This window comes from Bombina bombina, chromosome 5, assembly GCF_027579735.1.
Source record: "Bombina bombina isolate aBomBom1 chromosome 5, aBomBom1.pri, whole genome shotgun sequence".
In the NCBI taxonomy this organism is placed as follows: Eukaryota; Metazoa; Chordata; class Amphibia; order Anura; family Bombinatoridae; genus Bombina; species Bombina bombina.
The window spans coordinates 537,305,947-537,319,332 of NC_069503.1; the positions used below are offsets into that span (position 1 = coordinate 537,305,947).

General features: G+C 37.4%; 1 protein-coding gene across 1 annotated transcript; it reads left to right on the forward strand.

The window, feature by feature from the left end:
• Positions 1-1,587: 1,587 nt before the first annotated feature.
• Positions 1,588-10,597, forward strand: LRRC14B (leucine rich repeat containing 14B). Its single transcript, XM_053714473.1, has 2 exons — positions 1,588-2,525; positions 9,556-10,597. The coding sequence occupies exons 1-2, from the start codon at positions 1,621-1,623 to the stop codon at positions 10,199-10,201; spliced, it is 1,551 nt and encodes a 516-aa protein (XP_053570448.1). The 5' UTR covers positions 1,588-1,620; the 3' UTR covers positions 10,202-10,597.
• Positions 10,598-13,386: the final 2,789 nt, after the last annotated feature.

Here is a 13,386-nt window from a genome sequence, read left to right on the forward strand (position 1 = left end):
AAACACCCAGGGTGCTTCCAAGGAAATAGATAGTCAACAAAAACGTATGCACTCTCCTGGGTTTGTGTAACGATTCAACCTATCTAGTTGAATGGTACAGGTTATTAGGGTTTTGAAATGTAGCTATTCAGATTTACCTCACTCTTAATTGGCGTAAGAGTCTGGAGATTGAAACAACAGTCCAATAAAGTTTAAGCTTGCATATGTTTTCTTTAAACCTTAGTTATAATGCGACAGTCAGTTAAGTTAATAACTTTGGTTATAGGAGAGAGCGTCAAACAGATTATGCTGACAAGTCAGAATGCGGTGATAATGAATAATACTTGCGGTTGGGTTACTGTGTTGCAGCGAGGGATTTGTTATACAGCTCTTCTACAAAGTTCCGGTAAAGGCAGTGATGTTATTTCCAAATGAGCTGGTTACACAGCATCTGTTCAGGCGACTGTGAGATGAGAAAAGCGGCAGCTTGTTTTCACTGTGTTCGTAGCCCAAAGTGTCTAATGAACGTAAGAGCGGCGTCTGTAGCTCAGTGACGTCAGAGTGGAATTGGAAGCGTCGGATTAGGAGCAGCTGACAGGCGGCAGTAGAATTGTATAATAAACAACAGCTTAGTCTGCATAAACATTAATAATAAAATGGGTTTTAGGTAGCTTGATTACCAGAGATGAAACACAACGTCCAAAGTAATTAATCCACAAAAGTTTGAAGGAAATAGGTTCAGATAAAATGGAGATCTGAGAACACTCCCTACATCTAACTTTCCCTAAACACACTCAATAATCAAGCAAGCAAATATGGAAAACATGATCCCTTTATAGACACTGAAAGGGAGGTGCTTTGTATAATTTAAAGGAATAGCAGTCTATGACAGTTTGTAATATCGTCACTTCTTTATTAGTAACATTTCAGGTTTTTACCCCCTTCGTCAGACACCCCAAAAGTGATAATCACTTTTGGGGTGTCTGACAAAGGGGGTAAAACCCTGAAACGTTACTAAAAAAGAAGTGACGATATTACAAACCCTGGAGAGTGCATCCGGTTTTGCTGACTATATATTATCGGTCTGAGGAAGGTTTCCCCGAAACGTCACTACAAATAAAACAACCTTTGTATTTAAGACCAGAGAGTGCTGTCTTCTATCTTTTGATATATATATATATATATATATATATATATATATATATATATATATATATATATATATATATATATATATATATATATATCAATATTAATTGTGAGGGAGAGTGGAAGTCTTGGTGAGTTCCCACACTTTTTTTTGTAGGACTTGACCCCTATTTATACTGTCCCTTTAACCCCATTGCAGGAATTACACGCAGTTATTTGCAAGCAACTGTACAATAATAAAATGATTTTCTTTTTGCACTTTCTGTCCTTTTAAATTTGATACAAATACATTTAGAGCGTTCGTAGTAGTTAAAACTGCTTACTAATTGTGAAGCAATGAGATCAAAAATAACTCCGGCTTGTGGCAGTATCTATTGCTAGCTGCATTCCAGTGTCAGATGGCTGCTCCTAAATATAAACTAGCTCAACACGACGCCTTTTTTTTCCCTCTCAATCCACTCAACATCTAACAGTCTCTGCTGTTGTGTGAGAATGAAAACGCTTAAGATCATCAGTGCTGAGTCCTTTATATCAGATGAAGAATACGCCAAACAAAATGTGAGGAATGTTGCTCACAATCTGTACCCACTCTTGCTAAAGACTTGTTACTTACATGAAAAGGTGGAAATCATTTATGGATTGGTGGAAAACTGGCCCTTGTCTGATTTCAACTTTGGAAATTTGCTAGGTAAAACAGCTGACATTCCTGAAGATATTAGCCACTGGACGTGCCACCGGAGCTTATCAGCTTGCCTAAATGGCTTGAAGAATTATGTGTTGAATTGCAATACGACATACACAAAGAGACTAAAAGTTGTGGACACAACAGCTTTAAAGGATGTTGAATATCAACCGTGCAAATGTAAACAAACTTTGGGGAAATGGGCAAGAACCGAGTTATTAGCTAAGCTCTGCTTTGATCTTCTGGTTGAAATGCAACAGCTCAATTTTGATCCATCAGTTTTCGGAGTTGAAATTGAGGTCTTTGCTAACCTGTTTGTCACACAGAGGAACTACGAGCTTGTGGTTCAAGCTTTATTGATGAAGCGTCATTGTCCGCTCAAACTACGATGTGTTGGTTTCCGAGCCGATAGCTTATCACTAAGGAACCTTTTTTATATACTGAAGCTATCAGAGCCAACTTCTATACACAGATTAGAGATGGTTCATAATATTCGTTTACAGCTTGAACATCTTGAAGTTCTACTGACCAATGTCACCTTCCCTCAGCTTATTTCGCTCACTTTGCCTGCACAAACCTTCAATGTTAACAGATATACAGCAGAAGACGAGGAAGTTTTATGTAGCATTGGGGAAAAACTAAGTAATATGACACATCTGACTGAGTTAAGCCTTTCGTTTTCCACACTTACGGGAAGAGTGAGAAAGCTACTTAGGTAAAGTACTATGGCCCCAATTTATGAAAGGTCTTGCGGACCTGATCTGACAGTGCGGATCAGGTCCGCAAGACCTCGCTGAATGCGGAGAGCAATACGCTCTCCGTATTCAGCATTGCACCAGCAGCTCACAAAAGCTGCTGGTGCAACGCCGCCCCCTGCTGACTCGCGCCCAATCGACCGCCAGCAGGGAGGTGTCAATCAACCCAATCGTACTCGATCGGGTTGATTTCTGTCGATTCCTGCTCTGAGCAGGCGGACAGTGTTATGGAGCAGCGGTATTTGTGACCGCTGCTTCACAACTGCTGTTTCTGGCGAGTCTGAAGACTCGCCAGAAACACGGGCCCACAAGCTCCATACAGAGCTTGTTAAATGGGCCCCTATGTGTCTCTTTAATGAATGATTATTAGATATTTTAAAGATAAACTATTCTTCTGGACTGGATATGTAAATCAAATGAATTAATTGTGTCATATATTTCTCTTTTATTTTCACGTTCCTTTACAGATTGTGAATTATGAAGTCCGTATATTTTTCATATATTACCATATATTGGTAAATGTTATTGCATATATACATAATGTGTTAGAACATTTTATTATTGCACTATTCCTTGAATATAAATGTATTTAACCCTGCTTACGCTAGCTTCAGAGCAGCTACTGGGACCTAGAAAACACATCAAGAGGCATATGTGCATAGCCACCAATCACTTTTCAACAAAGGATACCAAAAGAACAAAGTAAAAATAATAGAATCCCCTGTTGAAGGGACAGTCAAGTCAAAATTAAACTTTCATGATTACGATAGGGCATGCAATTTTAAACAACTTTTCAATTTACTTTATCAAATTTGCTTCGTTCTCTTGGTATCTTTTATTGAATAGTAAAACTAGGTAGGCTCATAAGAGCTCAGGAGTATGCACGTGTCTTTAGTACATGATTCAGATAGAGCCTGCACTTTTAAACAACTTTCTAATTTACTTCTATTACCAAATCCTCTTCATTCTCTTGGTATCTTTTGTTGAAAGTCAGGGACATAAGCTCAGGAGTGTGCATGTGTCTGGAGCACTACTTGGCAGCAGTTTTGCAAGAATGTTATACATTTGCGAGAGCACTAGATGGTAGCACTATTTCCTGACAAGTAGTGCTACAAACACAAGGTATTTCTTCAACAAAGAATATCATGACAACAAAGCAAATTTTGATAATAGAACTAAAGTGATTTTTTTAAAAGAAACAAACAAACTGTATGCTCTGTCTGAATCACAAAATATTTTTTTGGGTTTCATATCCCTTTAATGCAAAATAAGGTACCATTCAATTTGGGCAACTGCATTGCAGATCTCCGTCTTTCCTTTTTCTTTGTTAAGGCTTAATATGATACAGACAATTAGAAGATTAGAAGCTTTATCAGCAGAGGGTATTGCCATAGGGAGACTGAAGATAGAATATGCAATTTCATTTTAAACAACTTTTTAATTGACTTCTATTATAAAAATTTTTTTTTTGTTCTCTTGGTATCTTTTCTTGAAAAACAGAGACATACTCAAACATATTAGCCATTTGCAAGAGCACTAGATGGCAGCAATTTTGTAAACATATTAGTGCAAGAGCACTAGATGGCAGCAATTTTGTAAACATATTAGTGCAAGAGCACTAGATGGCAGCAATTTTGTAAACATATTAGTGCAAGAGCACTAGATGGCAGCAATTTTGTAAACATATTAGTGCAAGAGCACTAGATGGCAGCAATTTTGTAAACATATTAGTGCAAGAGCACTAGATGGCAGCACTATTTCCTGTCATGTAGTGCTATAGACTCCTACCTACTGTAGGTATCTCTATAACAAAGAATACTATGGGAACAAAGCAGATTTGATATAGAATTAAATTAGAACGTTGTTGGGTTTTATGTGTGTTTTATATATTATACAGTACACACATATATATATATATATATATATATATATATATATATATATATATATATATATATATATATATATATATACAGTATATAATTTGACAAAATGTTCTCTTTCACACTCATCATGCTCAGCTGCCGATTATTTAAATATCTGCAATTATGAAAAAGGTCAGAGAAACAAGGAACTATGAGCTCTTACATCAACAACACAAAACATTTTGTCTAGTGGTTGCTGTCAGATTATCATTATTACTATGGCCATCACTTGATAGCTATAAGGACATGGAACCACTTATTTAAATGGTAGGACCCCCTCTTTTAAATGATGGGTATTATGGTTTATTTATATTATACAGGGAGTGATAAGGGCCTTTATAAAGTAGGGGTACTGAGGTTTAGCACACACAAGGCCAGATTACAAGTGGAGCGCTGGTATTGCAAATAAATCACAATTGGAACGCAAGTTTACATTCGCATTGCTAGGAAGCATTGCGCTCACTAGAGCGCGCTTCCATAGGCTCCTAGAGCCTGATAATTATGCTGTATTTAATTAAGTATATTGACATTTTGACAGATCTTCTGTTTCAAACTGCCCTCTATTTTAATTTCCCTAAAGTTGAGTAGTTTTATATTCTTAAATTTGACATCTGAAGCTGTGAATCAAAAGCACTATCAGATTATAAAAATGTTGTGGGCTAGATTACAAGTGGAGAAATTTGCCAGTTTGCGGGAGTGCAATAATTAAGCAGCCATTAGAAGTGGCTGGTTATTGCAACCATAAGCTCGCGGTAGCAATTAGTGCTCCGGAAATTAACCAGACATCAGATCTCTGGTTTATTTTCTAAAAGTGCCCCAAATGCCCTCAATATAGAGGGCATTGTAGTTTTTAATTTAAAAAAAAATAGCTTTTTAATTAAAAACAACTGCACTATGCAGTTTTTGGGGTTGAAAGTTGGTGGGAGTGGGGTGGTAGAAAAAAACAGCACTGAAAAGTGTCTTCACATTGCGGTCTATGAGAACTGTGTGTTCTCATAGACTGCAATGCAAATATATATGTATATGCTTATATACATATATATTTATGTGTTAATATCTTTATATACACATATTAACACATACCTATATATGTATATATTCATATATATTTAGAAATGCTGCCCATCGCTGCGCTACTTAACCCATTCGCTGCGCGAGGTTCTGATGCCATCTCTGACGGCACCAGAATGAGGCTCCCATAGGAGCCTAAGGAAGTGCTCTCTAATGGGCGCAATGCAGCCTAGCAATGTGAATGCAAGCTTGCGTTGGCATTGCGATTTATGTGTAATACCAGCGCTCCACTTGTAATCTGGTCCTGTGTGTGCTAAACTTCACTCTCCCTATGGCAACAAGCATAGACAGGAGCACCCTCTGCTCATAAAGCTTCTAATTGTCTGTATCTACTTTAGCTTTAAAGGGACATGAAACCCCAAAATTTTCTTTCATGGTTCAGATAGAGAATACAATTTTAAACAACTTTCTAATTTACTTCTATTATCTAATTTGTTTCATTCTCTTGGTATCATTTGTTGAAGGAGCAGCAATGCACTAATGGTTTCTAACTGAACACATGGGTGAGCCAATCACAATCGATAGATATATATATGCAGCCACCAATCAACAGCTAGAACCTAGGTTCTCTGCTGCTTCTGAGCTTGCCTAGATAAACCTTTTAGCAAAGGATAACAAGAGAAGGAAGCAAATTAAATAATAGAAGTAAATTGGAAAGTTGTTTAAAATTATTCTCTATCTGAATCATGAAAGAAACATTTTGGGTTTCATGTCCCTTTACCAAAAAAAAAAAACGTTAAAATAAATATTAGCCTTGCAGTTGCCCAAATTGAGGGGTACCTTTTTCTGCATTAAAGGGATATTAGACCCCAAAAAAACTATTTTGTGATTCAGAAAGAGCAAACAATTTTCTTTCAAAAAGTTTTCACTTTAGTTCTATTATCAAATTTGCTTAGTTCCTATGGTATTCTTGGTTGAGGAGATACCTAGGGTAAGTATCTGGAGCACAACCTTTCAGGAATCAGTGCTGCCATCTAGTGCCCTTGCAAATGGATAACATTCTTTTAAAACTGCTGCCATATAGTGCTCCAGACATATGCCCGACCCTGAGCTTAGGTCCCTGCTTTTCAACAAATGGTACAAAAAGAATGAAGAAAATGTGGTAATAAGAGCAAATTAGAAAGTTGTTTAAAAGTGCATGCGCTATCTGAATCATGAAATAAAAAAATTGGGTTTCAATGTTACTTTAACGAATGCAAAAATATAAATGCACTGTTTTCAAATTTACATTTATAAGCTGTTCTAAAATAAAAGCAAGTGGTAAATTACATTAGAGTCAGCAGTTCGTTTCCATGTAACTTTTAAAGCCTTTTTGAGATTTCAGGTGTGAGGTAACAGTATATGTGGGACCCTGTGTCAATACAACTATATGTATTTAATTACTTAAAGGGACAGTCTAGTCCAAAACAAACCTTCATTATTCAGATAGAGAATGTCATTTTAAACAATTTTCCAATTTACTTCTTTCACCAATTTTGCTTGGTTCTCTTGGTATTCTTAGTTGAAAGCTAAATCCAGGAGGTTCATATGCTAATGTCTAAGCCCTTGAAGACTGCCTCTTAGCTCAGGGCATTTTGACAGTTTTTCACCACTGGAGGGTGTTAGTTCATGTCTTTCATATAGATAACACTGTGCTCATGCACGTGGAGTTACCTAGGAGCCCGCACTGATTGGCTAAAATGCAAGTCTGTCAAAAGAACTGAAATAAGGGGCAGTTTGCAGAGGTTTAGATACAAGGTAATCACAGAGGTAAAACATGTATTTATATAACTGTGTTGGTTATGCAAAACTAGGGAATGGGTAATAAAGGGACTATCTATCTTTTAAAACAATAAATATTCTGGTGTAGACTGTCCCTTTAAATGTAACACTGTTGGCACCTCCCCCTATATGGCAGTAATATTAATAACATTATAGCATATACAGGATGGTTATAAAGTCCATTTTTAAAATGTAGTACATTTTAGATGCACACTGTAAAAATCAATAATGTGGTATTTAAAAACATTTTTTTTTTAAAAATGGGCTATTTGAAAAAATGTGCTAAATTCCTTGGTAAAGTTGTACTTGCATTTACATACTGTTATGAAATGCTGGGAGATAATTTTGTCTCTGCCGCCATCATGTGGTAAACCTGGAAAACTGCATCTCCTTGTTTTAAAACAGGTCTGTCGAGTCTAAAGACTGAGAGCCATCATGCATTTATTTTGTCCATTTTATCTGCCGGTCCACTCATCAGCTGAAAAACAAGAAATCATTTTTTCAGTGCTTTGATTGTAAAATGAGCATATTTCCTGCACTCTTAGACTAGGGGGTAGATTTATCAAGCAGCGGATGCTGCAATCTACCCCCAAAGTTTCCTGCTCGCCGTAAACTTAAGTCAAGAAGCAGCGGTCGTAAGCTCCTTAAAGGGACACTGAACCAATAATTATTTTCTTTTGTGATTCAGATAGAGCATGCCATTTTAAGCAACTTTCTAATTTACTCCTATTATCATTTTTTCGTCATTCTCTTGCTATCTTTATTTGAAAAAGAATGCATCTAAGTTTTTGGTTCAGAACTCTGGACAGCACTTGGTTGATGAATTTATCCACCAATCAGCAAGAACAACCCAGGTTCACAAAAAATGGGCCGGCATCTAAACTTACATTATTGCATTTCAAATAAAGATACCAAGAGAATGAAGAAAATGTGATAATAGGAGTAAATTAGAAAGTTGCTTAAAATTTCATGCTGTATCTGAATCACAAAAGAAAAAATTTGGGTTCAGTGTCCCTTTAACTCATCCGCCACCTCTGAGGTGGCGGACAGCAATCATCTTGATCAGATACAATCGGGAAGATTGACACCCTCTGCTAGCAGGGGGCGGCATTGCACAAGCATTTCACCAGAAATGCTTGTGCAATGATAAAGGCCGACAGCGTATGGCATTTGACAAATCTACACCTAGGTGTGGGTTTGGGTCACATGCTTATGGCACGCCCACTCATTGACAGAGGTAGCCGATTGGTCAGAGTGCTGGGCTAAGGACATACCAAATTTCTCAGGGACAGTCACAGTTTTTGGCCTCCTTTCACATTTTGTATATTTTTACCACAAGTCTGTCCAATATTGTAAAAATCAGCCCTTAAGTGTGGGCTTAGTAGGAAAAACAGACATGAGGTATGTTTTAGTATTATGTGTATATTACATGTTACATTAGAGCAGCAATATTTTATACAAAGAATAGTGTATGTAATTTACATTGGGTTTTAGGACAGAGAAGTGGACGGAGCTATGGAAATAATTGGTGGGTGTGGTCAGGACTCCCATAACCCACTTACTTGATTGTTCTGCTTCAATGTGTCCCTGGGAACATTTTATAAATGTTGGCAACTATGTAAGGGCTTAAATTCCTTTGCTCTTATTTAGAAACCAAATAAGCTAAATAAAGTGACTGGAGTGAGAAATGTCAAGGGAAACTACATCAGTATTCAGCTAACACTCACATATAATGCTGTATCACAGTGATGTCAAATCCAGTGATGCCAATGGTGATGTCATTATATGGATACCACACATACTCGTGACTCAAGCATGCTCCCAAGGCTACCTCAGTATGTCTTCATGTAAAGCGGACAGATTTTGACCAAGGAAATAAATCTCAGAATATGAGTATATATAATTATGAATATAAAATGGTACGCACTGTCGCACATTATTAGGACTGTACTTCAACTATAACTAAAATGATAAAATTGAAGGGGAGGAGTTAGTTACAATCCAGGATGTATGTACATCTTAAATCCAGGTTTTATATGTAGTGTTTCAAAGGAACTACATTTTATTTAATACCTTCATAGGTCTTGTGTGCAAGCATCATTAGAAACCAGCAAGGTCTCCTAATACTATATATGGAATAAAAATACATATAAATATCAAAAGTTTAATTATGAGAGAGAGAAAAAATAGTTTTCATCTGTATTGACTGCTTGTTGTGTTTTTTCTTTTTTAGCCCTCTGAAAACACCTTTGAAGATACTTGAAGTTGCTAACTGTTCCCTTAACTATGCAGACATGGCGTATTTAGCAAACAGTCTCCATGCTGAACATTTTGTACTGCTGGATCTCAGCGGCCACAGTGTTACAGATCTGTTTCCATCAACATTTTTTAAACTACTTACTAAGGCTTCAAGGACGCTTAAAACTTTGGTTCTCGAAGAATGTGATATGGGAGATACACATGTCAATATGTTGACAGTGGGTTTAACACCATGCCGGAAACTACAAGAGTTTAAATTTCTAGGAAACCCTATGACATCAAGAGGCCTTAAACGTATATTTAGAAGTTTTGCTGACCTTCCTATGTTAAAGTACATTGAATTCCCGGTACCGAGAGACTGCTATCCTGATGATGTCACATACCCGCTTGATGATTCTAACCTTGTCAAATTTGATCGCCAAAAATACCAGGAAGTAAAAGAAGTTCTTCACATGATTTTACTTCAAGCTCATAGAGAGGACATAGTAGCTGTAACCCCTTTGTTTGGAAGTTATGATCCTGAAATTCAGGAGACTGGCAATGAACTTGGCAAATGTTTACTTGAATCATTTAAAGGTACCCTAGAGAATTTTTCAGAAGCCCTGAAAAAATTAAACTAGTGTGTGTACCTTTAAAATCAATACAGGAACCTATAATCATCTCTTTGAGAAGTAAAATGTTAAAAAAAAAAATGTTGTGGTCCATATGGAATTCATATACAGATTAGATTTATTCTAAACCTGGTGTATGCAGACTATTCAAGTACTCTTATAATAAATAAACAATACAAAAAATAACAATATAATATTTATTTTTCACATTTGTTCGATCAAATAGAACAGATAATGGGCACTTTAAAAATGTATTGTAATTATGATCTTGGAACTGTTTGTATTATTTATCCATTACTAATGATAAAAAGATTTTTGGAACCTCTATGCTCAGCAGATAAAAAAAAGGTAAAATTAGAGTTGTATATTTTGAGACAAATAAATAAATTAAAATTTAAAAGATGACTTCTGCCTCTTGCATTTAAAGTTATACAAAATGTTGGTGAATATCATACCTCCCAACATTTGTGGCTGGGTATCAGGGGCTCAGGAGATTGATGGGGGCCAGTTGCCGTTTTGTGGGAGGAGCTATGTTGGAAGGGAATGCTATTGTGGGTGGTAATTGGGTGGGATTGTGGGTGTGTCTGGGTGATCCATGGGTGGGGCTACGGGAAATTCTGCAAATAGGGACATACGGAAGTCTCAGAGGAATAGCGGGAAAAAGCTGAGAATCAGTGACTGTACCTCTCAAATAGGGACAGTTGGGAGGTCTGTGCTAAAATAATGCAAACTCATTCTAAAGACAGTGATGAAAGGAAATACAATATAGATCAAAAGCATTCCTGTTTAAACAAAATAAAATACCATTTTGTCTTATTCCAGAAATAAAATAGTGGTTGATCGCAATCATTTTAGAAATGAAAAATGATCAAATCATTTATCTACTAAAATCCCCATAGACATTAATCATGGTTTTCCGTAAAAAAAACATTGGATATGTTTTTCTAAAGGATTGAGATCAACTCCACGTCATAGAGATGTTTCAGTAGATGATCAAAAATAGAGGACAGGTTTTAATGTCAACCCTAGGGGGACGATTTATCAAGCTCCGTATTGAGCTTGATGCCCCTGTTTCCGTGCAAGCCTTCAGGCTTACCGGAAACAAAAGTTGTCCACTTGCTTTGAGGCAGCGGACAGAAATCTACCCAATCGAATACGATCGGGTTGATTGACACCCCCTGCTAGCGGCCGATTGGCTGCGAATCTGCAGGGGGCAGCATTGCACCAGCAGTTCAAAAGAACTACTGGTGCAATGATAAATGTTGACAGCGAATGCTGTCGGCATTTATCGTTGTGCAGCGGACATGATACGCTACATCGTATCATATCCGCTCGGACTATGATAAATCTACCCCTAGAAGTAAACAAACATTTCTGTGTCTATTTTAGATGCTTACTTACTTCCAAAGGGTACAATTGGTATTGTCCCCCCATATCTATTTATAATATCTGAAAGATTATAGGGCAGAAAATGAATATCACTCAATAGTAAAGATCCTTAAAATTATATTTTGATACAAAAGTTACATGTTCTATTTCATTCTATTTCATCCATCTGGGAGCAGTTGTTGCAAGAATGTTTAAAACAATGTTATACATGGTTAAAACTCTTCTGCCATAGAGTGTTTGTATCATTCTATGGCAGCTGTGTTTGCAACTATGCTAGTTCGCCAGTTGGCAAAAGACACGTGCACACTCAATAGGATTACTGTTTGTCAAAGGATGCCAAGAGAACTAAGCAAAATTGAAAGTCAATTGAAAGATGTGTAAAATGCCATGCTCTATCCAATTAGTTTAACTTTGACTTTCCTTTAAATTATGCTTTGTATAGGATAAATGTATCTTTATTAAATAGAGAGGTATCCAATGTATACAAAGAAAGGTCAAAAACTGTTAGTAAATATTTCTAAAAATTAAAATGTGCTGATGTGAGCTGGTATTTCAATGCAGGTGTACAGACACTCACAAAATATGTACGTATGCCACAGGAGTAATACATTTTTCTAGAAGCTTGTTTGCTAATACAAGTATATTGCAAAAATGCTTCTATCTAAAATTGAAATTCACTCATATAGAGTATCTCACAAAAGTGAGTACACCTCTCACATTTTTGTAAATATTTTATTATATCTTTTCATGTGACAACACTGAAGAAATGGCACTTTGCTACAATGTAAAGTAGTGAGTGTACAGCCTGTATAACAGTGTAATTTGCTGTTCCCTCAAAATAACTCAACACACAGCCATATTTACACAGCCATTAATGTCTAAACAGTTGGCGACAAAAGTGAGTACACCCCTAAGTGGAAATGTCAAAATTGGGCCCAAAGTGTCAATATTTTGTGTGGTCACTATTATTTTCCAGCACTGCCTTTACCCTCTTGGGCATGGAGTTAACCAGAGCTTCACAGTTTGCCACTGGAGTCCTCTTCCACTTCTCCATGATGACATCACAGAGCTGGTGGATGTTAGAGATCTTGCGCTCCCCCACCTTCCAGTTGAGGATGCCCCACAGATGCTCAATAGGGTTTAGTTCTGGAGACATGCTTGGCCAGTCCATCACCTTCTTTAGCAAGGTTTGGGGTTGTTATCATGTTGGAATACTGCCCTGCGGCCCAGTCTCCAAGGGAGGGGATCATGCTCTGCTTCAGTATGTCACAGTACATGTTAGCATTCATGGTTCCCTCAATGAACTGTAGCTCCCCAGTGCCGGCAGCACTCATGCTGGCCCAGACCATGACACTCCCACCACCATGCTTGACTGTAGGCAAGACACACTTGTTTTTGTACTCCTCACCTGGTTGCCGCCACACATGCTTGACACCATCTGAGCCAAAAAAGTTTATCTTGGTCTCATCAGACCACAGGACATGGTTCCAGTAAGCCATGTCCCTAGTCTGCTTGTCTTCAGCAAACTGTTTGCGGCTATCTTGTGCATCATCTTTAGAATAGGCTTCCTTCTGGGATGAAAGTCATGCAGACTAATTTGATACAGTGTGTGACGTATGGTCTGAGCACTGACAGACTGACCCCCCACCCCTTCAACCTCTGCAGCAATGCTGGAAGCACTCATACATCTATTTCCCAAAGACAACCTCTGGATCTGACTCTGAGCACGTGCACTCAACTTTTTTGGTCGACCATGGTGAGGCCTGTTCTGAGTGGTACCTGTCCTGTGAAACCACTGTATGGTC

Coding starts and splice junctions, on each gene's coding strand:
- LRRC14B (XM_053714473.1), top strand. CDS start 1,621: ATGAAAACGCTTAAGATCATCAGTGCTGAGTCCTTTATATCAGATGAA. Junction 2,526..9,555: donor AGAGTGAGAAAGCTACTTAG/GTAAAGTACTAT, acceptor TTTCTTTTTTAG/CCCTCTGAAAACACCTTTGA.